A 26234-nucleotide genomic window follows, 5' to 3' on the forward strand; every position below is an offset into this window, starting at 1 on the left:
AAAGCTGCGCATAGCTGATTGGCTACTAACATATATATTAATCTAACTCATCCCTTTCTGGACATCCAAAGCATGCATTCAATGTTCTGGCATTGTTATAAGGAGTCTTTGCCTCCCATGTGATTTTAGTGTTACCTAAAAACAGCTCATCTCCTGTCTTATCTTGGTTTTTATCTTTTCATCTCAGTGACTGTAGATGTAGCCCTAAATGCAGGGTAGATATTCGGCTTTGATGGCTGGTAGAACCTTACATTCTGTGCAGTAAGTGCCACTGTCAAAATAACGCTGGCAACATTTCTGTCAGGTTTTAAGGACCAGGTGGCTGCAGGTACAAGCTGAATTATAACGTCAGAAGAACTTGTGTTATCTCAGCCCCCCTTCCCAGAAAGCAGGTATGAGGCAGGCAACAACTTGGAAACAGAGAAAGGTACAGTGACGGTCCCGTCTCATTTGGATCAAGTACAGTTAAGACGGAACCCGACGGGTTTCTAAATCCAAGTTCAACATTCTCCAATTGGCCTCGTTCTCAAAGTCCAGCGCAGGCTCCTGAAGAAGTCGCTCCTGCGCGGCGCCCACGGCCGCGGGACCAGGGACTCCCAGGCCGCCGTAACCCGGGGGCTCCGGAGACTCAGAGGCTTCGAGACCAGATTCGAGAAGGGCACTGATCGCAAGATGAGAGCATCCGACCTCACCAGCGCAGGCGGCCACCGCACCATCTTCAGCGGGCATGGAAGCGCCGCCCTCGCCCCGCCGGGCCCAGCCGCACCGCGATCTGCCGACGTCCCGAGGAGACGGAGCACGCGCAGAGAACGCCGCGCCCACGCCGCCAGCGGCCCGAGGAGGGGCGGGGCGGGAGGGGCCGCGCGGCTGCGCACGCGCGCAGGGACACATAGGCGGAAGTGGCGCCAAGACGCCGGCGATGCGAATACAGTGCATGGAGGCGGCGGCTGCCTCGGGAAGTACCAGAGTAGGCGAAGAGGAGAAGGAGGAGGTGATGGCGACGGACTTGGGGAGGGGAAGACGCTCCGTCTGGCTGGGGTCACCCTTCCAGGGAACATACTGGCTTTAGAGTGGATGTGCCCCCCGGGCCTCCCCGCACTCCAAGAGAACCTTGACACTGCCCATCTTCCTCATCCTTAACGAGCTGGCAGGGAGGGGATGAGGTCAGGATGGAGGGCACGGTGACGTCCTTTTAAAAAACGGTAACCTGCTGGCATGATTTCTAGAGAGGAGTGTCTGGATCCGTTGCCGACCCCCTCTGGCTGGAACTCCCTCGGGCCCGTCTGTGGGCTCACAGGCGTGAGGCCACTTGCAGCGGGTCTTTTAGGCTACTGTCGGAGCCCCTGGAGAATTGTCAGTCTCCAGGATTCCCCAGACTGGCTTTTAGTTGAGAGCTGCTTCCTGGATCTGTGTTTAAATAGAGCACTCTGGTTCCCTGAAGTCCTTCAATTTGCAGTGCAAGGTGGTGGTTCTTGACAGGTTATTAAATTCAGGCCCTAAACTTCACTAAAAGTTATACAAATTCCTCCTGTCTTCGCAGCTTAATTTTTCTCCTCCGCCTTTTTATTTTTCTAAGGAAATATTGAAAGAAGGTGGAATTCTGCTGTGCTAAGAGAGCTTTTTAGTTTGGGTCATATGCATTTCTTCTACTGTACGGTATCAGATGTCGAGAATTGGTTTTAGGTAAACGTTTTTCTGAGTGAATTGGAGTAGTTGGGGACTTGGAAGAGAGACTTAAGCATTTGAAAATAATTTAGTATTGTGTGTACTTAATTTAGTCGTATACATATTCATATATATGATCTTATATAATCATATATATAAAATATTAAATATTATGTATGTATAAAAAATCTTAAGTTTCTCCTTCTCCCTTGGGAAAAATAGAGTAGCCATCAAAAATTAGAACACGGTTGAACTTTGTGTATTGCAGCATGTACAAAGAAATGGGACAGAAACTTGTTTTCTGCTTCATAATTATACCCCATAGGTAATGATTAATATTTAGAGACCAGTTAATGTAGATCTAATGGCAAGATTCTTTTATTTGCACCATTGATGTGACAAAATACAGAATCAGTTTTGTTTAGGTTACTCACACTATAATGATATACATAGTTTCCTCATATTCTACCCTTTTGCGGTGGGAGACTTCTCAAGATTGGAAAAGACGAGTTTACTTGTACCTTCAGGAAACTAGTTAAATATGTGTGTTGACATAACTCAGGCAATTATGCACACGTGTGGGTTTTTTAGACCTAGTTTTGCGGGTTACTGTGAGCTTCTAAACAAAGCAAAATGTTGACCATTTAAGTTGTAAACTAGTTTTAATTCTATGCTTGATTTTTGCACCACAAGAACATGGGCCTGTTTTCTTTATATGTTGGTTAATATGCATCATTAATGTCTACAATGGAAGGTATATGGAGAACCTTCAGGATCACAGTGTTTGGGTATCAGAGCTCACAGTGTCTTTTTTCATCTGACCCATGATCTGACCAGTGATGCTCTGACTAGTAAGACTGAATTTTAAATGCAAGGGTAGGTTTTCTAGCACTGGTAACCAGGAAGCAAATGAAATGAATTTATTTCCATGATCTTAAAGGGGCAACTCTGATTCCTGCCATTTTAAACCACGATATGACAGTTTTAAAGATTTCCAGAGGAGGGTTCACTGTCAGAATTATCCTTACATCTTCCCTCAAATAGTCCAAATTTTAGTGCCCACTGGAATTGTAACAGATGGTGAGTCTTTTCTAGAAAGTTAATTTTTCTCTTTATAAGTTTGTTCTATTCTCTGTCATAATGTCTTCATCCTTTACACACAGTTCATTTTTCAGTTTATATAAATCCAAAGGAAAATTGACAGTCATCTATGGAGGCTTCATAGTTTTTTGGATAGACTAACAAAAAATGATGTGTATTTCAGCTTTTTACAATCTCAAAGACTTTATTTCTTTTTTTTAAACAGCTTTATTGAGGTATAATTTATATACAAAAAAGGCACATGTTTAATATATACAATTTGATGAGTTTGGACATATGCATACATCTGTGATACCATCACCGTAATCAAGGTAATAAACATCTGTTACCTCCAAAAGTTTCCTTGTGTCCCCGTTTGTGTGTATGCATGCATGGTGAAGAAAGCTTAACATGAGACCTACCCTCTTAACAAATTGTTCGGTGCACAACACCGTGTTAACTATAGGCACTGTGTGGTGTAAGAGCTCTTGGAACTTATCTTGTATAGCTGAGAGTTTATACTCATTGAACAACTCCCCAAGGACTTCTTAAATTAGAATTAATTTCCCCAAAGGAAGAGAATGTTTTCTTTTAATCTAAGAGATGCTATTGCTAAAGCATATTATCCTTTCATAGTCTCTAGTACATCTAACTTCATAAGTAACTAGAGTTAACTTGACGTGATCTTAAAATGTCATTAGCAAATAAATTTTATAATTGTTTTAGCATATAAAGAAACATCAATTTTCTTTCCTGCAATTAAAGACTTGAATGTTGAAGATGTTATGCAGAAACTGTTGTGGGTTTTAAAAATTTTATTCTTACTACATACAAAAACATAATTAAGGCATGTTTACTACTTTGATGAAATAAATGCAAGGTTAGCTTTTGGTTTCTGTGGAAATGAGAATGGTACATATTTAATTTAGTGATGTATTGGTCTTTATCAGGTGAAGTTAAATCGTTTGGAAAGTAGACATAACTGTTTTTGGGTGAATGGAAGCTTGAATAGGGGAGTTAATATATTAATATCCAGACTGAATGAGACTTACCTGTGTAATTTTTAAAGTGTCATTTGAAGTACTATTTGGAGCATATACTTTATGATCCAAATGTTTTGCTTTAATTGTTTATTTCCTTAGGACTTGGCTGAGCAAGCAAAAGAAAGCCAGAACAAAGGAGAGGAAACCAACAAAGATAACTTTGGAAGCACTGAATGCAGCAGAACTGGAACCATGGATCTCAAGTTCAACAACTCCAGGAAATATATTTCCATCACTGTCCCTTGCAAAACCCAAACAATGTCACCTCACATCAAGTCAATAGATGACATTGTAGTACTTGGCATAAATCTCAGCAAATTTAACAAACTTACTCAATTTTTCATATGTGTTGCTGGAGTTTTTATATTTTACCTAATTTATGGATATTTACAGGTAAAAAATAGTTATTTGTTGGTGTTCATTATAACAATTGAGATCAATATGGGCACTTAAAAGTTTTAGTCTAAGAAATTTTTCTTTATAGGATACCAGTTTTAACACAAATTTTGAGTTTTTTAGTTTGGTAGTAGACAAGGGCTTAAAAGTAAGTGTGTTGAAAATGGATCAGAATTTCAGAGTTCAGCGTTTCAAGTCTGGGGAGGGGAGAGAGACAATCTTAAAAAACTGAAATTATGAAAAAATTTGAAATACTAGCAAAATATAGGTAATGGGCAACCATGTGTTTTTAAAAGAATGATTCAAGTATTGGTTGGTCTTTTGGACATAATTCTCAATAAAATTAAATAACACAAAAGCCATATTCCAGTTCATTCTTAATCATTGGAGCTCAAATATAAAGGGTATTTTTGCAAAAGTGTATCAGGATGTTTTGTGTTTCCTCAAGGATATCTCTTTAATCCTGTATTATGTGAGTCAATCCTTTTTGAAGCATCTATTGTATTCTCATTCTTGTTAGTTTCTTCTCATCTAACTTTGCCAGAGCCCTATTTTTCTGTGATTTTGACCTTTGCAAAGCACTTCTAATATTGCCACAATTCGTATCACATTATTTGCATTGTATTATGGAATAGTTCTGTAATTTGACCAGCAGCAAATTTCTGACCTTCAAAGACATGGACTGGATGGTAAGGATCCAGGCTATTATAAACAGGATGTTTGAATGGAGGCTTAATATCACCAATGGTCAGTTCATTAATATTTTCAGCCGTTACTAACTTTGTTTTCTTAATGCAGCTTCCTAACATGAGAGAACCTTTTACAACTCAAGGAAGCTGGTGTGTTTTCTTAAAACACAGATAATATTTCTGGTATTGTTAAATATTAGTCAGAGTGATCTTAAAAATTGTACTCTTTTCCATTGTCTTATGGAGGAAGAAAATAGAGTTGTGACTCTTTTAGCTTGCAAAATACTATGAAGAGTATTAATGTAAAACAAAAAACAAATTAAAATTTTTAATATTTATAATAACTGATTCCCCCATGAGAAGATGATGTAAAGGTTCAAATATCACAATGAAGAACAATGAAAAATAGTAAATTTTAACAAATAAAGGTTGCAATTTCTTACTGAGAAACATTTTTTTCTCTTTCTACCACTGTTAGCACATAGCTTGGGAGCAAAATTAGCCATTGCAAAGGAAAATTAATTAGAAATTTATTCTACAATTCGATTAAATTTTTTCTGTTTGAGTAATGATCAGGTTTAATTTGTAACTAGTATGTGCAGTTTCTTTTAAAGTTAGACTGCTGATAATTATGTGTATAATATCACTTTTACTTTGTGAAAACTAACATTGCTACTTTTTTAAACATATAATTGCATATGAAAATAGTTTAAAGAACATGGTTGGGGTTTTGTAATGAAGTTAACTATATATATATAGAAAGAGAGAGTGTGTGAGCTGTGTCTGCATGCCAGAATACGTAATAAAGCTGTTTTCATGTTTTGTAGTTCATAAGCCAGAAAAATCCTGAATACCTTGCACACTTGAACATGAAATCTAAATCTGGGGAATTACACAATATCCTACATGTATAAAATCTAGGTCCAGGGTCTGTTTAGAGGCTTTGTTTACTTTTTCTTTGGGAAGAAAGTAATCCATAAATCTCATCTTTATAAAATTTATTTAAAAAACAGTTGTAATATATATGTGGGAAAAAGTTTGACTTATTCAGTTAAGCCAGATAATGTTATTAGAATACCTCTTAATGACTTGTTATATTGGCTTATTAATGATTAATGCAAATGTTACTTCATGATTCAACATTACAAAGTAACCATTTCTTCTACAAGAAGTTTTGTATAATCTGTGACACATGTATTCCAAAAACAACATTGATTGAACTGATTATATTCCTATAGAAAAACAGGCCTAAGATGATAGACTTCTAAAGAAATAGTGCTTTTTTATACAGTAAACGAGTTCTTGAGTCAGTTCCCTTTCTCACCATTTTGGGCAACTGTTTTAATTTTGCTCTTTTAGAAAAAGAGAAAGGCATAGGATCACATGGCTTCTCAGTCCCTCCCATCCTTTACTTTTCTGCTGATTTGCAAATCTTTTGATACCTACTGTCAGTTCTTTGCAAAGGCCCCTAACTTCCCTAATTTTACCTCCGAGAAGCCTTGTGATTCTGGCTCTTTGGTCTTTATCTGTTGTTGCAGATGATGCTTGATTTATACTGTTCATAGAAATTTATTGTGAGGAAATTCATCTCCCCCTTGAACTTAACAGTCTGCATGTGTTTTTTGACAGGAATTAATATTTTCAGTGGAGGGTCTTAAGTCCTTTGGCTGGTACCTTACTTTAGTACAATTTGCATTTTACTCCATATTTGGCCTAATAGAACTTCAGCTTATTCAGGACAAAAGGAGAAGGTATGTGGTTTATTTGTTTTTATTTTTTGACACTTAAGTTCACTAGTAGTAGTTAAATGTTTGTTTTATTTTGGGGCATATGGTGTATATTATACATGAAACACATTTTCCATTAACAAAACATATACCCAAGAACTTATATCATATCAACTTATTTAGAAAATTAATAAATTTCATTGTACACTAAAAAAGTGGTCTCTCTTTTAAATGTAATGTTATCAAATAAGAATGTAATTTAGGTTCAACTTACAGTAAATGTATCTTCTTGAAACAGGAGGAAGTATTCAGATGTATATATGGCACTAAAATAGTTGTGATCACTGAAAGATTTGTAGTACTATTAACATCAAAGTGATGAAATGAAATATCAATACCTGTCTTTATAGTGGTTTTTAAAATGTGTATTTAATGTTTTGTAGGATATATTCCGCTTAACCATTGTTGTGTTTGTAATGTCCAATAGCTGAGAATGCATTCTTAGAAAGCAGAGAAATTTTGTAACATTCCTTTTCTTCAAAACCAGAGGAGCTTGTCTGACAGTATAAACTGACCATCTAGGTTTGAGAAATACCTCAAAGTGTTTTTAATAACATATAGAACAATATGCAGTAAAAATCTAGTCTTTACTTATAAACAAAAGGTGATTAGAAAATTGAATATATTCTTGGTAAATGAAAGTATGGTTATCCTGTCATGTCAGACCCTCATATGTCATGTATATAGAGTGCAGTTTAATGTAATAAGCAGTTATAATACTGACATTCTGCCTTCACTGACAATAAATGTTTAATCCTTCAGTGAAAATAAAAAATCTCACAGCTTTTTGTCTTACACAAATGTTTTTGATGGAGGTATATTTGTATGGAGGTAACTATAAAATATTAAATACTTAAATCTGTAATGCCATTGTTTCTTCATGAGTCTGATTTTACCTCTCAACCTCTCTTGATTGCTAATAATTATTATAGCAGTAGTAGTAAAAGGTTTGAATCTGAGGATATTTATTTTCTTCATGTTCTGAAACTCTAAAATTTAGCCACAGGTGGTAGGATAGAAAGTAATTAAATATAATCGTCAAGACTAATACATAATGAAACCTGATGATTCATTACCTGTTGCAAACTGCTGGACCTCTGCTTCCAAAGTGAAAGAATCTAATGCTGTCTTTGTTAAATGAGAAGTGACACAAAGATGGTGTTCTGTTAGATTTCAAAAAGACACACCTCCCTCTCCCACTAGATGGTGAGTGGCCTCAAGCCATGTTTATCCAAACTTTAAACCACATGACCACAACTACTTAAGAATAAAATCATTTGTTTGATTTAAACATAAGTGAAGGAATTTAGGAGAATTTACAGATGCATGATAAATGTAATTATCAGTAGAAACCTTTTCATTCCAAGGCACATTAAAAGCGTTTTTAGAAAAAGTCTTCAAAAGTGTATTACAATGAAAATATGCCCAATTACATGTTTCTGAATTTTTTTAAGTGGCTCTGCTCGTCAGATTTTTAATTAGCCAAACTCTGCACTTAGGTTTTTTTCTTTCTTTCTATGTTTATATGAATACCTGTGTACTTGAGAGAGTACATAATTTGGAGTCAGAAAACATGGATTTGAGTCTTAGCACACTTCCCCTTAATAGCTCTGTCAAGACCTCAGGAAAGTTTCTTAAATTATCTGATTCTCCACTTTATATTGAGGATCAAATGTGGTAATGCACATTTTAAACTATAATGCCCTAAAATATACTGCTTGGTATTTTCCACCAAAGGTCACCTTGTCACTTTATTATTAATTACTTTATGTGAGTTTTTAATACAGGAGATATGTCACATTGATTTTGAAGGGGCTTGTTGAAGTTAGCAATTTTCCCACCATGTCTAATGATGTAAGTAATTTGGATATTAAGTAAAAGAGAAACTGACAGTCCTAGAGGCAAGGTGATGAAGTCTAGCGTCCTCAGTTTACCTGTGAGAAAGTAAGGACCTAGAGGAGTGCTGGGATTTTCATGAGCTACATAGCACGTTGTGCTCAGCGTTGGAACCTTTAGAATTCAGGTTTCCTGAGTTGCAGGCTGCTTTTTCTACTTGTACGATACTACTTTTCTAATCATCATTCTTAATGATTTTTCTGACTTGAGATTTTTATTTTCTGGGTACTGTTTGTAATATATTTCTGAGGAAATTTGACTACTGTGACTTAGATCCTTACCTAGATAAGTAGCTGCCTCTTTCACTGATGGTATCGCCCTGAGGGCTAAACCCAGACAGCATGAGAATCAGCGTTGGTGTGTCCGTGGATGCATATGGTCCTGCCAGAGTATTTCCACATGGATTTTAAATGTTGACTACTATACTAGTAGTTAGGTAGCTAAAGGCCTCAAAATTGAAATGTAAATGGAAAGAATGCATTTTAATTGAATTTTTCCAGTAAACTATTTTGCCTTATACCTAGCCATAGAGAAAGTAGGGAGGTGTTTTGTTGCTTTAAATATGAACAAAAATCTCAAATAGGAATTAGATCTAAGTATGCAGCATAATATAATTATGTGAATAGTACTTTGTGTGTTAGTCACACCAACATACAAGATAGTTTTAGGCCATTAAATGTCCAGTCAAGCGGAGCATATGTTTGAAATTCTAACTCGAAATTCTGAAGATGCCAAATTAAGAATCTCTTAGGAAATCCAGGTAGAACCCAAAGTAGATGATTTGGGATCATGAGGAGAGTCAGATTGCTCATCTTAAAGCTGAATATTTCAGCATTTCATAGAATACAGTTATAGTTTAATTGTAAGATACTGTGGTAATACAAATGATGTCCAAAGTTTTAAATCACCATGTACTTTTTCTAAAGAAATTCTCCTCAGGTTACTCTAGCTGAGTGGCTGGATGTATTTTTCCTAATGCTAGATGGAAACATTAGGAAACAGTGACAATTTAGAAGTTAAAAATTAATTAAGGTACCTTTTACGATTACAAGTATTTTTTTTGAATCAGGTAGTTTTTATACATAGCACTGCTGAAAAACTTTTCCCCAGCATTTTATACCTTCAGTAAGACTCTAAGTAACTCTAATATACCACTTTTTCACACAGTTTAGAGTTCTCGCTTATGATTGATTCAATAAAGGTATATTGTTATTTTTACCAACATTCTTTTATACAAGTAAACAGTGTTTTTAACAGTGATAGTTTACCAATAATTCTGAAATATTAAACAGAACTGAGGCATTTACACGTTGTAAACACATTATCTTACAATATTATGAATTAAGTCTCAAAATGAAGATTTAAAAAATTGTCTTTTACAGAATACCAGGACAAACCTACATGATAATAGCTTTTCTAACTGTGGGTACTATGGGGTTATCAAATACTTCTTTGGGCTACCTGAATTACCCTACCCAAGTCATCTTCAAGTGCTGCAAATTGATTCCTGTTATGATAGGAGGAGTTTTTATTCAAGGTATAGTAATGATATATTTTCATACTGTTTGAAATTAATAGGAAATGTTATAGCATCTAGCATTAGGAAAAACATTACACTTTGATTAATATTTTGAATGAACATTCTAGATACTATAAAATTCTTATACAACTGAGGCATTATAACAATGCTGATACTTATGTGATATACCTTCGCATCTGAAATCAATTGGGGTTGGGGAAAAATAAAAGTGTTTTGTTTATTATTTTATTCTTTTAGTCTGGAATTTATGCCATTTACAGAAATGCTGTATTCACTAATGGAAGGCCTAGCTCAGAAGCACCTGAAAGGCTCCTCTTTTCAATTCTTTCATTTTCCTCCTATCAGGGCTGCACTTTCGGTCTTCTTTGTACAAATGGACAGTTCTCACTGAAATAAGGCTTAACCTGAGCAGAACTGCTTTTTATACTACCTCTGCTTGGCTTACTGACTTCTTAGAACCCCGACTAAGTCACAGGCTATGTGGGAAAAGGAGTAAAGAAAAAACAATGATAGCAGAAAGCAGTGGAACAAGTTTTGGGGTTGTTCATGAAGAATATATAGGTTTCCATAAACCAGTCTTTCTATATCACTGAAGTTCTTAGAGAGCCTGACTATATTTTATGCATTAAGATGCCTTCCCAAAAAAACCTTTTAAAGTGAAAGTATGTATGTCAAGTACTTCACATATAATTTCAGGATGAGTGTTCATGCAGGAAAAAGTATTGATCCCTATTAAAAATCACATTTAACATCATAACTGACATATTTAATACTTAATTGCAATCCTTACAGAAAGTCAGTGCTACATGATTTTGCTATTTAAATGTGGATATATTAATATAAGTTAATTCTCACCAACCAAGAAGTTACCTGATTGAGGTATTTACAGATCTAAAGTTATATATCCTGAATAATTACCCTGGTTACTTTCTGAACTTATAAACTGTAAGAAAATTTGTAGCCTCATATTATACATACATTAAAAGAGGCACTAATTTCTACAAACTTTTTAAATGTTCTTATTTACTCACTACCAAACAGATAAGTAGGATCTCCTATCTAACTTATGAGGACCTGTTAAAGCTCATTGGTAATTTAAATTTTCAGAAGCTCTTCTGTGGCTATCTCATGCCTCGTCCTAAATGCTCTTTATATGTTTTTTTTACCTTGACTGTAAAAAGCAGATCTCTGCTATCCTTAGTTAAACACATAGATCTAGAAATGCACTGAGTGAATGTGTAGGTAATGAGGTTAACTTAAGTCTTTCTCACACAGGGAAGCGTTACAATGTTGCAGACGTGTCTGCTGCGGTGTGTATGAGTCTTGGCCTGATATGGTTTACCCTAGCTGATAGCACCATTGCACCCAATTTCAACATGACAGGTAAGGAATTTATTTTTTTCCTAGATTTTGTAAACATTTTGGTTTAGGGGATTTTTACAGTATCATAAGGATTTAAAGTAATGGTGTGGCATCTGTGATTCTCATATCTAACATAAAGCTTTTAGACTTCTCATATAAGAAGTAGTAGAAATACTGTAACTCTGGAAATACGACCATTGCTTTTAGTACTCTTGCATTTTGACATGACAAGAGGCTGTTTGCCCAGTCAGAAATTTTCTTTTGCTAAGTGTGATAGGTCAATTTTTTATGGGCTGAATTGGAAATGTATACAAGTTATAGCAAAATAATTATAGTAATTGTTTGTATTCTTTCTTTAAAAAAACTGAAACTTGGCCATTTACTTATTGTTTTAGCTAAAGAAGGAAAATTATGCTGTACTTTAATATTGGACTGTAATACAAATATGGTCATAACTTTAAAGTGCATAGTTTCTACCATAAAGAGTCTCTTTATTGTGTGCCATGAGGAATTTTTTAGATTAGATTTTCATAAACAGAATAAGTACTATAACATGTTTTGAAATAAATAAGAATAAAAAAATATGTGTTGGAATTTAGTTTTGATTCTAAAGACCTTAGAAAGAAATCGTTTATTATATATACAGTTTTGTTATTCTTAAACTATTGAGTTTTATTCATAAGATTGTTTTAGTATCATCTCATCTCCTAGCCTGACAAAAATAATATGTAAGTTACCTACATCTTCAAAGGAACCTTTGAGAGAACAGGGGGAACAAAGAAATATATATATATAATCAGCAAGTACAAACTAATTATTCGTAAGAAAAAAGTTCTACATAATGAAAAAACTCATTTACATAAGCTTTGGTATTCTTTCTAAGAATCAAAATTTTTCTTATACCAGCTGTTACCCACCTTCCTTACTAACCTGGTTAACCAGGCTGCTAATGGATTTAAATGTAACCGCTTCAGCCTCTTGGATCAGCCCTTTAAATCAGAAAGTTCTCGCAGAACCTCTTACATCTATTCTTTCAACTTTGATCATTAAGAATGCAAGTGGTCATTACTTCAGTGATTTTTACCTTGAGAAAGCTTACAGTTGCAGATATTTCTACCACAGTTTAGGTTTTTAAGGAATGCTTAAGTTTTCCTGTCAGCACCTCTAAAAGAAAGATTACATTTGAAGACTGAGGAAATTGACTTTTATTTACAAAAAAGCAATTTTAAAGGAGGCACAGAGTTCACAATCAGAGACATGGCTTCAAATTCTGTGCAAATCACTTAAAATTATAAGCATGGGTAAATTGCCAGACCCCTTAGGGCTTCACTTGGGAGACAGAGATAATGATGATTGCTTGGCTCACATGAAGGTGGTGGGAGGATAGAATTTGAGATGAGGGCATAGTGGGTGTGAATGCACACACGTGTGAGTGCTGATGGCGATGGAAGAGGTATTTTCAGTAGTTCTGTAACTTCTCCCTGTAACGTAAGTGCTAACCCTTTCTGAACTCCGTGGAAATATTTTTAAGAGAATTAGAACCTAACAATACTTCATTAAGGATAATCAATGAGCACTTATCATGTACTTGTAAGTGTAAATATATACTTACCTGATGAATAAGAGCATATTACCTAAAGGACATTAGATTGACTATTAAGATAGTTATTTAAGATAGAGATAAATAAAACTTTGAATGTATGAAGTGAATATATCAGAACTCATCCAAATAAATGTCCACCTTTATAATATTCGCCATAAGATGCAATGCAGGTATTTTCATGCTATTGTCTGTCATTGTTCAAAACATGTCTGAATGTCTTTGAATAGTCTTTTAGGAGCTAGGACATTGTTTTCAGGATCTTCAATAATAGTGTCTTTTCCTTTGAGGACAGATGTAATATTTGAAACTAGGAAAAAAACATTTAGAATGAAGTTTGGTAAAAAATATATATATGATTAGGTAATAAATGCAAAGGTGACAAAAATTCAAATTGAAGAATAAATATGCAAACTTGAGAATTCTCAGTTAAGTGCATACATGTGTACAGGTATTTTTTTGCTACCTATGATTGCTTATTCATTAAAAAGAATAAAAAAAGAAGATGCCTTAAATCCCTTCAACTCACAATTGCTTTATTCTTTCTGTAAAATAAATCACCATGATTGGTGACCACTGTCCTAAACACTTGGGGTTAAATAGCCTGCTTCTCAGGTACACATGCACATTTGTTTGAGTACATTGATTTCCAGATTTGTTTATGCCAATTGTACCTGTTTTTATAATTATTCAATGATTAAATTGCACTGAAGTTATTTAAAAGCGAGTTTGAAGAAAATTGCTTCTATGAAAATGAAGTTAATTGAAACAACTTGATCAACAAGCCAATAAAGTCACTCCTGAATTAGATGTGGGTGAAACAACTGTAAAAGATGAGGGATATCGTACAAATATGAAAGGATTCTGCACTGTAATTTTTTAAAAGTTCCAAAATTTTAGGTGAGCTTTTTAGCAAAAACAGCTTGGAGATGTGTGTGTGTGAGTGCAAAGAGAAAATGCAGAATTTTCGGTAGGACCTTTACTTGAAAGACCTTCGCAATTCCATGCATGTTTATGGGCTTTAGATTACACATTTCAATAATGTGGGTAGTTTTTTTTTTAATGATTTCCCTCTTCATATGATTTTTTCAATTAACTAACAATCCCAGTAGATTGCCTAAGAATTTCTTCTGTATTTAATGTAGTTTTTCTTACAAACACATAATCAGATTTGAAAGCAGAACTAGTATTTGACATGATAGTATAGTGACAGCATTAATGCAGTTTATTAGTGTTAGTTACTTTTTTAAAATATCACATACGTGCCTATTGTAACTGGTTGTGGATGAAACTACTCAGCTTTACTGAGCTAGTGTGATTTAAGATCTCCTTTTGCTTTTCAGCCCAATTAAATCTCTGATCAATCTTGATTATCGTTCATATGTTTAAATAAGGAGGTTGTTTTTTCTCTTATGCCTTCTTGAAGGTGTGATCCTTATTTCCCTGGCACTATGTGCAGATGCTGTCATTGGAAATGTTCAAGAGAAAGCTATGAAACTGCATAATGCTTCTAATTCGGAAATGGTAAATAGTGCTTTTTCTTCACGTCAGACAGACGCAAAAATGGTGATGTACTTAATTTTGTGGAATAGTTACAATTGAAGACTTGCATTGGAGTTTTGAACTAGTTTATCATCATTTTCATAAAAGTAATACATTCAAACATGGGAAGGTAAAAAATTAAAATGCCACTACCACTGTTAGTAGCTTATTGCAAAATATTTTGTAACTTTTTTCCTCACTGATTTATAGAGTTTTTTACATATTAAAAAAATCCTTCATTACATCACTTTTCTCCTGTCTTTGCGTTTGGTATTATTTTCCATTTAGAAGTTTGTTGTTTTTACAGGACACAGTTATCTTTTCCTTCATGGATTCTGGCTGTGTATTATGGTAAAAAGGCTTTCCCAACTCGAAGATTTAAGAATTTTATCCATGTTGCCTACTGCTTGTATGATTTCCTTTTTTATTAAGTCTTTGATTCAGCCAGAACCTTTAGAAAATTTTCTTCCATGTGTCTATCCACTTGTCCCAATATCATTTATTGAATAATCTGCTTTTCCAGCTCATTTTAAGTCTCTTTTTTATCATATCATATTCCATTATAGGGTTCAAAATTGTATACTTTTGGGTTGGTTTCTGCACCAGAACCAAATGATGACAGCAGCTTTCTCACACATTTACCATCTGTTAGGACCAGCCATCATTGTTCCTTTTGTTTTTCAGAAAATAACTGCCAATGCTTATTCTTGGGTATTGATATCTCCAAATAAACTAGAAATCCCATTGTTAATGTGATTGGCATGGCATTGAATTATAAAGTAATTTAGGGAGAGTGGTATCTATACACTTGATTATCTCAGTCCAAGAAGAAGGTATGACTTCCCTTTTATTCACTTTTTTTAATGTCCCTTAGATTTTAAAGTTGTCTTCATATAAATCCAGCATATTACTTAGAGTTATGGTTAGGGGTTTCATCTTTTTTGCCATTGTGACTTTATGTGAAAATAATGCCTTTCCAATATAACCTATAACTGGTTGGTGTTTGCAATACTGGAAAGTTATTGTGTATTTGTTTACATTAATTTTATTTTGTTATTTTGTAAACATTTATTTTAATTAAGGAATCATCAATATACAATCTTATGAAGGTTTTGCATGACAACATTGTGGTTTCAACATTCACCCATATTATCAAGTGCCCCTCCACACCCTGGTGCAGTCTCTGTCCGTCAGCATAGTAAGATGCTATGTCTTCTCTGTGCTATACTGCCTTCCCTGTGACCTCCCTACATTATGCCCCTTAATCCCCTTCTCCCTCCCTCCCCACCCCCTTTCCCTTTGGTAACCTCGAGTCCCTTCTTGGAGTCTGTAAGTCTGCTGCTGTCTTGTTCCTTCAGTTTTTGCTTTGTTGTTATACTCCACAAATGAGTGAAATTCTTTGGTACTTGTCTTTCTTCTCCTGGCTTATTTCACTAAGCATAATACCCTTTAGCTCCATCCATATTGTTGTAAATGGTAGGATTTGATTTCTTTTTATGGCTGAATAATACTCCATTGTGTATATGTACCACCTCTTTTTTATCCATTCATCTACTGATGGACACTTAGGTTGCTTCCTTCCGTATCTTGGCTATTGTAAATAGTGCTGTGATAAACATAGGGGTGCATCTGTCTTTTTAAATCAGGGATCTTGTTTTCATCTGGTAAATTCTAGGAGTGGAATTACTGGCTCAAATGTTATTTCTATTTTTAGTTTTTGAGAAACCTCCATCCTGCTTTCCACAATGGTTGAACTAATTTACATTCCCACCAACAGTGTAGGAGGGTTTCCCTTTCTCCATATCCTCACCAGCACTTATTGTTTCTCATCTTTTGGATGTTGGCCATCCTAACTGATATGAGGTGATATCTCACTGTGGTTTTAATTTGTGTTTCCCTGATAATTAGCAATGTGGAGCATCTTTTCATGTGCCTGTTGGCAGAATCTGAATTTCTTCTTTGGAGAAGTGTCTATTAGGATCCTCTGCCCATTTTTTAATTGGGTTATTTGGTTTTGGGGTGTTAAGGCATGTAAGTTCCTTATATATTTTGGATGTTAACCCCTTAATGGATAAGTTATTTACAAATATATTCTCCCATACTGTAGGATGACTTTGTGTTCTACTGATGGTGTCCTTTTGTTCTCTTGATGGTATTCTGTACAGAAGCTTTTTAGGTTGATGTAGCCCCATTTATTCATTTATGCATTTGTTCCCCTTGCCGTAGGAGATGTGTTCAGGAAAAAGTTGCTTATGTTTATATTCAAGAGATTTTTGCCTATGTTTTCTTCTTAGAGTTTTATGGTTTCATGACTTACATTCAGCTCTTTGATCCATTTCAAGTTTACTTTTGTTTATGGAGTTAGACAATAATCCAGTTTCATTCCCTTGCATGTAGCTGTCCAGTTTTGCCAACACCAGTTGTTGAAGAGGCTCTCATCTCCCCATTGTTTATCCATGGCTCCTTTATCGTATATTAATTGACCATATATGCGTGGATTTATGTCTCGGCTCCTTTTCCTGTTCCATTGATCTACGAGTCTATTCTTGTGCCAATACCAATTGTTTTGATTACTGTGGCTTTGTAGTAGAGCTTGAAGTTCGGGAGCGTAATCTCTCTAGCTTTATTCTTCCTTCTCAGGATTGCTTTGGTTATTCGGGATCTTTTGTGGTTCCATATGAATTTTAGAACTATTTGGTCTAGTTCATTGAAGAATGCTGTTGGTATTTTGATAGGGATTGCTTTGAATCTGTAGATTGCTTTAGGTAGGATAGCCATTTGGACAATATTAATTCTTTCTATCCATGAGTATAGGATGTATTTCATTTATTGGTGCCTTCTTTAATTTCTCTCATGAGTGTATTGTAGTTTTCAGGGTATAGGTCTTTCACCTCTTTGGTTAGGTTTATTCCCTAGGTATTTTATTCTTTTTGATGCAATTGTAAATGGAGTTGTTTTCCTGATTTCTCTTTCTGCTAGTTCATTGTTAGTATATAGGAATGCAACAGATTTCTGTGCATTAATTTTGTATCCTGCAACTTTGCTGAATTCATTTATTAGCTTTAGTAGTTTTGGAATGGATTCTTTAGGGTTTTTTCTGTACCCTATCATGTCATCTCCAAACAGTGACAGCTTAACTTCTTCCTTACCAATCTGGATACCTTTTATTTCTTTGTGTTGTCTGATTGCTGTGGCTAGGACCCCCAGTACTATGTTGAATAAAAGTGGGGAGAGTGGGCATCCTTGTCTTGTTCCCAATCTCAGAAGAAAGGCTTTTAGCTTTTCACTGTCAAGTATTATGTTGGCTGTGGGTTTGTCATATATGCCCTTTATTATGTTGAGGTACTTGTCCTCTAGACCCAGTTTGTTGAGAGCTTTTATCACGAATGGATGTTAAATTTTGTCAGATGCTTTTCAGCATCTATTGAAATGATCATGTGATTTTTGTCCTTTCATTGATATGGTGTATTATGTTGATGGATTATCAAATATTGTACCATCCTTGCATCCCTGGAATAAGTCCCACTTGATCATGATGGCTGATCTTTTTTATGTATTTTTGGACTTGGTTTGTTAGTATTTTGTTCAGTGTTTTTGCATGTATGTTCATCTGGGATATTGGTCTGTAATTTTTCTTTTTCTGTGGTGTCTTTGCCTCGTAGAGTATTTTTGGTGTGAGTCCCGTCTGTTTCACTGCATTAAATATATCATGCCACTCCTTTCTGGCCTGTAAGGTTTCTGCTGAGAAGTCTAATGATAGCCTGATGGGCAGGTTGCGTATCACAGTGGGTTGCCTCAGGGCTGAATTGCCAGCCAGGGGGATGGATCATCTGAAGCTCCTGAGAGTTCCTAACCTGCTGGCCTGAGTGTCCTGGGACGATTCTGTCCACCTGCCCTTTCTCCTGAGCAGCAAGCTCAGTGTAATCTTTGCCCCTTTAGCACCCCTCTTGCTGTTGGGAAGTCTTTCAAAGTGCCTGCTTTTCTTTTGTCCTGGAGGGGCCAGTGTGTGTACCTGTTCTCCACAAGTGGCTGGAGTCTCAGTCTCTCCAAGTATTCTGCCTGTCTTTGCTTTCCAACCCCACTAATCTCCAGAGCACCATGTAATGTGAGTTCGTACTCCAGGAACAGATCTCCACTGTTGGGTGTTTAGCAGTCCTGGGCTTCTACTCTCTCCCCACTCCATTTCTCTTCCTCCCACCAGTAAGCTGGGGTGGGGGAAGGACTTGGTTCCCTCCAGATCACAGTACTGCTACTTTATCCATTTCTGTGAGGTCTTTTCTTTTCTCCAGAGGTAGACAGTCTGTTCTGCAGTCTTCGGGTTGCTCTTCCAGGATTAGTTGTATTTGCTGTATTTTTGTGTTTATGTGATTTTGGGAGGAGGTTTCTGCCTCACATCTCACACTGCCATCCTTTTCCTGTCCTGCATTAATTTATAGTCAGTCACCCTGATCAACAGAGCATACTGCATTGATGATACAGACAACTGGTCTTTCCTGGTGCTTTGTCAGCAGAGTGGGCCATCTTTAAGGAATCACTAGGCACATAGGAACTTTAATCTTGGTAAGGGGTTTTCTTGATCATCATCACCAGTCTTCCTTGAAAAGATAAATGATAAGAGAATTAAGGATATGTAGATAGTTAATATAGTTAATATAATATAATGGTTAAGACTGTAGGCTCTGGACTAAAATAGCCTCCGTTCATATCCTAGCTTTATTAGCTCTCTTATTTGGTGAAAATGACTTACTTCCTCTAAGTTTTAGTTTCTTCATCTACAAACTAGGGAAAAAGTACCTCTCCCTTAGGTTGGTTCTGAGAAATAAATTGAATAATCCATACACAGCATTATTAGCACAGTACCTGGCATAGAGCAGGTATTGTAAGTTTGATGATAATGCTAATGCTGGTTCTGTTTAGTGTAATAAACTGGAACGGAAAGATTGGTAGGGAAATTGGAAAATCAATAGATATTCCATATACTGCTTATTTTGTTATATTAATGTCTTTGCAAACTTAATATTTGGGCCTTTTCATGTTTGATAAGTAGCTTTAAAATTTGTTTTGATTATGTATATTTTTAGAAACTCAACATTAAAATCTGGTTTGAATTCAGTAATCAAGTCAGGTTAAAAAAAAAGTGAGTAATTATATAACCATATCTGAAAGGATCAGGACTGCTGTGTTGTATATAAGATAAGGTGTAAACTTAAAAAAATTAGAAGCAACCATCATTTCGAGAAGGCTTCCAGATTGAAACAATGACGTTACTTTAAAAAACAATTTGTTCTACTAATTTCATTGAATAGATTAATTAAGCCATACTTTGAAAATCCTTCATTTCCCACCTTTGGTTTGATAGCATTTTTTCCACCTTATTTTTATCTGTTCTAGGTTTTGTATTCGTATTCAATCGGTTTTGTGTACATTTTATTGGGATTGACGTGCACTAGTGGGTTAGGCCCTGCAGTAGTCTTCTGTTCAAAGGTAAACACTAATCACATTTTAAAAAATAAGCATCTTCCATTAAATAATTTTGTCTATATTTCTAATTCCCCTTTGTTCAGAAAGACTGGTTTATGTAATTTGATAACTCCTTTAATATAGTATGTGGAGATCATAAATTATTTCAGAAATGAAATAATACATATTTAAGTTTATTTTTTCCGGGCTGTAACCTATAAGTTAATTTTTAAGCTGTTCATAGTGTACAAATTGTTCATTTTTAATTTCACCATTATTTGTTCATTAAATCAAAACTAAGTAAGAATCTTTGCTTGACTGCATTGTTGAATGGCTTATTATTACTCAAGAAACTGATTAAAATCTGTAGTTTTATTTCACTTGTAATATGTCAGGGTTTGTTTTGCATTTTTCTAACAGGCTTTTTTATACATTGCAGAATCCAGTTCAGACCTATGGTTATGCTTTCCTTTTTTCCCTCACTGGGTACTTTGGAATCTCCTTTGTTCTGGCTTTGATTAAAATTTTTGGTGCACTTCTTGCTGTAACAGGTAGGAATGGTATACTTGCTTAGCTTATGAAATAAGCATTTCAGTTTCTCTGACGCTCTTTTCCAAAAGATATAGGGAGCATTTACTCTTCATTAAAAAGAAAATTGTCATATTTCAATTATGGGATTATAAAAAAAATTCTTAGTTATTTTTTAATTATAAGGAAAATTATATTTGATCTCAGTTTGTTTCATTTTAAATTTGATTTTATAAATAAACTTACATCAAATATGTAATTCTTAAATACATTAAAGGAACTTTTTATTTAAAAGCATGCATTCAGAGAAAAATCCTGCCTTTATACACTTTTAATTTAGAACTGAAAATTCCAATTCTGTTGCACATAAGGCTAGCAGGTTTAGCTTAAACAAACCTTTCATTTGTATACTTGCTTTTGAGGACACCAATCAGGTTAACTTCTCTTTTACCTGCTCTATGCAGGGACTTTGCTTGGCACTTTAGAGGAGTCGAAATTGTTTTTGTTTTGCTTTGGAGAGTCAGGAGACTGGATGAGGGGTTACAGATCACGGGGACAGATGAGTTCATGTGCTACCTTATATTTTTGGCCAAATAAATGGTCCAGATGAAGGATGCTCTTGATGTTTCCAAATGGAAAAAGCCCTAGATGCAGCCCAGGATTGGAAATGGTATTTCATGTCGTGAAGAGCGCTGGACTGGGATGTCAGAAGGTAGAGCCCAGTCCCAGCTCTGATGTTTAATGACATGTGACCTGGAGAGTAAGTCTCTCCTCTTCTCTGAGCTCCCTGTCTCTTTTGTGAATTGATTGAGTTGGACTTGGTCATCATTATCAGAGATCTGTAGAATTTCCATCCAGATGCATATGTACATTTAATTTTGCACTAATCCTATAAAGTAATTCAACCCAGGTGTTATACAGCCTCCTGAGCTGGTGTGGCAGCTGCACGCTCATTAGAAATCCTGCTCCTCCTGTGTGCTCTGCCGTCTTCATCCTCATTCCAGGCAGTGGGATGGAGAAAAGATGGAAGACTCACCTTTCTCTTTATGGAAACTTCCTAAAAATCACACTTCTAGAAATAGCACTTCTGCTCACTTTTCATTGACCAAAACCTAGTCCATGGGCACACATAGGTGTAAGAGAGGCTGGAAGATATGCCCAGTTAAAACGAGATATATATTCCAGCCTCTTTACTTTTCCTTTCAGTAAAGTAGAAGGAAAAATAGATTTTGGAAATCAAGCTCTGACATGTTTCCAAAACAGTTTCACTTGGTATTCTTTATTCAAGTGTGGAATATTAAGTGCCAGAAACTATTATAGAGTCTGGGGATATAAGTAGAATAAGACAAGGAACTAAGTGAAGCACACAGTCTAGTGGGAAAATAGCAACTGACAATGCAAAGTGGGGGAAAGCCCACAGTAGAAGTACGTGCAGAGCTCCTGTCGTCACCTGGCTGGGACCGGGAGGAAGGTTCAGGCCATACAGCAGACTTCACGGTAGTACTTGAAGGGCAGGGAAAAGTTAATACGTCCATGTAAAGAGGATTATAAAGATCACTCTTAGTCTTATCCAGAAATGACCGTTATTAAGATACTAGTAGGTCCTTTATAGATTATTACTTTTAAAGAATAACCCTGCTCTGCCAAGTCATATCTTCCCTGGGAAAGCCTTTCTTTCCTGCCAAACTAAGGAAACTTCTCTAAAGGAGTGCTTCCATGGAGTCTTGGCCTCCAGCAAGTCCCTATTTTATACTTTAACATTTGCTGTATTATTCAATGTCTGCATCCCTACTAGCCTGTAAGCCCCAAAGTAGCAGGAACATGTTATTTGTATTACGTCGTTCCCTTGGCACCTGACATAGACCTTGGCCCCTAATAGGCTCTGTAAATATTTGCTAATAAGTGATTTCCACAATATTACCAAGATAGTAGACACATTCTAAACCAGCCTTTTTTCTCCCACAGTGACAACAGGAAGAAAAGCAATGACCATTGTACTTTCATTTATATTCTTTGCTAAGCCATTCACATTTCAGTAAGTACTTTCAATTCAACAAATGTCTCCACTCATAGTTACTTTGTGTCACATTTCCTCTCAGACAGCCTTAATTTCTTTTCATCTTGACCCCTAATTTGTTGATGTTCCTCTGCTGTCTCAGAAATGTAATTATTTTGAAGAAATGATTTTGAACACAAATTACCTAACTAGAGTTGCAATGTAAGTGTGACCCTGTTTCCAGTATAAATGAATGAGTTCCCAATATAAATGAATGTGAAAGTATAAATTTTATATATAACATGTAAATTACATATAAACATATATGAAACCATAATATATGTATACATAAAATATATAAACATGTATAATATATATATGTATATATATAAAATACATATTATATATGGTTTTTAAAAGTAAGTTTATTTGCCGCCTTTTCCTACAAGGATTTGAGTTGGAGAAGTATTCTGTAAGCTGTACCCTAATGATTTAGTTTGTGGCTTTTGTGCAAGTATTTACTGTTTTCTTTATTGTCTAGTAGTGTTTGAAACTAGCACGATTCAAACTTACGTTGGTTAGTAATCGAGAAGATTCAAACCTAGAAATCATCAATGTATAAGCTTAAAGGTAATCACAAAATAAGTTTCCATGAATGTCTGTTTTCTCTAAGTCAGCCTCTCTTTCTGCACACGCTAGGTATGCAGTACAGTCATCTATGCCAACGCCCCTTCTTTCTCGGGATGTGCCTGCACCGTTGTCTGTCTTTGTAGTCCACCCAACTGGGGTAACTGGCTGGACTGCTGGATTGACTCCCGAAAACCTCTGTTGGCAAATTCGCACATCCAGTGTGTTAAATACACTCTTAAGATTTGAGTAGGAGTTGGGCTTTGAATTTGGTCGTCCGAAAAATTCAAATGAACTACATTTAGTATTTTGTAAAATACCTTCTCTCTCTATATATATATACTTAACATAAAAGATATAGAATTCTAGCTAACCTGACCTAAAAATACCATTTTTATTTTAATGCAATTACCACCAAATTCTGTCGTTAACAGCAAATTGGTACCTTGATATTAATCTTTTTTCCTTTTTTCTCTCTTTTAGGTATGTATGGTCTGGTTTGTTAGTTGTCCTTGGCATATTTCTCAATGTTTACAGCAAAAATATGGATAAAATAAGACTACCATCACTATATGATCTGATATCCAAAAAGGCAGAAATGAGAAAGTCAAGGACGTTGGCACAAACTGTATAGGCAGCAATTCATCCAGTTTAAGATAAAGTTCTATGGGAACAATCATCAACTAATTAACTTTCCAAAGGGATTATTATAAAAACCAAAGGATCTGAAGGCAAGCTTATAAAGGCATCCATTTGTGGATGGATGGATTACGCATGAAGTCAGCCTTTTCAGAACACTTGTTGGACTGCTTGCCTTCTGAAGCAATCGAGACAGCCACGTCTGGCGCACCTTAGGATAAAATGTCATAGAAAGGACCATAATTCTCTGGAAATCGACCATGTTGCAAGACTAATTGGATATCATTGTGACATATCAAAGAAATTGATATGTAATAGCAGATTGCTTTGTCTTCATTCCATTTTGGTGTTATTTAAATTGATTCTCTGTTATAAGAGTGAACTGATGATTTAAAGTCTAGAGAAAATACTTCATTATAAATAAAAATTCTGTGATTTTTTTTTTTTTAAAGAATGTGTTAGTAGATTTTTGTTATGAAGAGGGAAGAAACGGTTGGAGTGAGGCTTTACAGAAACTTTAAGACAACCTATTTCCCAGTAATTTAAAAAATACTCTTTAGAGAAAGTATACTCTGAGGATGCGAAATACAGGCAAAATAGTAAAGGGAGTCGTCATCCTGTTATCCTGTAAGTGTACATCACAAGAAATACTTGATACTACTCATCAAAGAAATACTAAAAGATTTAATAATTCAGGTTTTTTAATTGAAGGGAAAATAACACATAATTTTACTATTTTATAATAATTTTTCTCATCAAAGTAAAATTCAATTTGGCAGCTTGAAAATAATATGTTGCTTTTATAGTTTTGAGTCTAAACACAAAAATTTTGGCCCTTATGTTTTAGCAGTAAGTTTTGGAATTGCTTCCACTCTATTAAAGAACTCCTATTTATCTTCATTTTATTTCTAAGTAATGTTGGTTAAAACAGCTTAATATCTATGCTATTGGTGATACCACATATTTTGTGAGTATAATATACTTGGAATATTTAATTTCATTATTAAAGTTCCATTGTATTCTGATGATGACTTTAACCTATAAATAAATATGTGGGTACAAGAGCCCATGATAATTTAAAGATCTAGCATAAGGATTTCTGGTTTTTATTTGTCATATGATAAAATAATGTGGGGATTTCTTCCCCAAATTAATGGTGATCATTTTTAGGTTTTTGTATGTTAAAATGAAAGGAATCTTAATTTATACCTCATCATGCCGCCTTAAACTCTAAAAAAATAAGAAATGCTTTTCTAACTTTTTACCTTGCCTGTTACCACCAGTTTCCTCATCCCACCTGCCTAATTTTAAACAATTTAGCACTGTTTGAAAAGTGAGTTTGCCAGCCTAACTAACCCTTTATACTCCATTTCCTTTTTGTTCACCTGCCATCAGATGGAGGTAAACTTCATCTCACTTATTTGTACCCATAAATAGTCTGAAATGTAAAAGAATTCCTATACTAAAGGAAATAAATTTGAGCATTCTTTAGTGTGAGATTTTATAATCTGAGCTTTAATGAATTTGATCTCATGTCATCCCAACAACCAAAATAAGTAATAAGAGAATAAAAATAATTGCACTTGCTAATATTTAAGTGCTTGTTAGGTGCCAGGCACTATATAAATGCTTTATATGCAATAATTTATTTAATCCTCATACTGTCTCTATGAGGGCAAATTCTTATTTACCTCATTTTATGGATGAGGAAGCTATGGCCAGAGAAATTAAGTGGCATTCCTAAACTCACGTAGCTAGAATGCCGGAGCTGTTAAGCAGAGTCACACTCTTAATTACTATATTGGCTAAGTAGGTGTGATTATGCATGTTCACATTCTTCACCATACAGAGGTTGAGGACCAGAGCGGGAACTTACTGGCTCACAGTTACTTGACTACTGTGGGATAGGTCTGGGCTCTGAACCCAGTTCTGCCATACCCAAAACCATATTATCTGTACCCACTGTGAACATTTAAGTAACCCAAAGTAACATAATGAATGATGAAGTGTTTTTAGTAAAGAATTTGTGAGACATACTTAAGTGAAAAGGCAGGGATCATCTGATTGGAACATTAGTTAAATGCAGTTCAATTTGTTTTAAGCCGTGCATAGATACAAATTGTTTTCTTCAGCAGTGTTCACATGAGGTGCCTATCATGTACTAGACACTAAGTATGCATGTCATACAAATTTATCATCAAAGAATACCATTAGACCAAAATAGTTACTGTCTAATTGATGTTCTGAATTCTGCCATATTTAAGTCCCCTTTTTTGGCATAATGTTCAGTGCTATGAAATAACAGAAGAATCTGGCCAACTCTTGTGGATCACTGTATTAAGATGGGACCTGAAGGCAAGCCAGAATCCTCAGCAGGCCCTGTT

General features: G+C 35.3%; 1 protein-coding gene across 4 annotated transcripts; it reads left to right on the top strand.

Moving 5' to 3' along the window:
* The first annotated feature begins 856 nt into the window (after positions 1–856).
* Positions 857–24937, top strand: SLC35B3 (solute carrier family 35 member B3). Of its 4 annotated transcripts, none has more exons than XM_036888720.2 (11): positions 883–991; positions 2972–3077; positions 3888–4181; positions 6503–6624; positions 9939–10093; positions 11372–11479; positions 14485–14582; positions 19992–20084; positions 20500–20611; positions 22554–22623; positions 23695–24937. In XM_036888720.2, exons 3-11 carry the CDS (start codon positions 3981–3983, stop codon positions 23843–23845), a joined length of 1110 nt encoding a protein of 369 aa, XP_036744615.1. In that variant the 5' UTR covers positions 883–991; positions 2972–3077; positions 3888–3980; the 3' UTR covers positions 23846–24937. The 4 variants fall into 4 exon arrangements, with proteins under 4 accessions (XP_036744613.2, XP_036744612.2, XP_036744615.1 ...); XM_036888721.2 differs by lacking the exon at positions 883–991 and adding an exon at positions 998–1202; XM_036888718.2 differs by lacking the exon at positions 2972–3077 and having other exon boundaries at positions 857–991; positions 14518–14582.
* Positions 24938–26234: the final 1297 nt, after the last annotated feature.

This window comes from Manis pentadactyla, chromosome 16 (genome assembly GCF_030020395.1).
Source record: "Manis pentadactyla isolate mManPen7 chromosome 16, mManPen7.hap1, whole genome shotgun sequence".
Lineage (NCBI taxonomy): Eukaryota > Metazoa > Chordata > Mammalia > Pholidota > Manidae > Manis > Manis pentadactyla.

What these genes read in the sequence shown, in the direction of transcription:
- SLC35B3 (XM_036888717.2), top strand. Translation starts at nt 920, where the DNA reads ATGCGAATACAGTGCATGGAGGCGGCGGCTGCCTCGGGAAGTACCAGA. An exon ending in TAATTTATGGATATTTACAG is followed by an intron (nt 4,182 to 6,502) that starts GTAAAAAATAGT and finishes GTTTTTTGACAG; the next exon opens with GAATTAATATTTTCAGTGGA. An exon ending in AGGAGGAGTTTTTATTCAAG is followed by an intron (nt 10,094 to 11,371) that starts GTATAGTAATGA and finishes TTTCTCACACAG; the next exon opens with GGAAGCGTTACAATGTTGCA.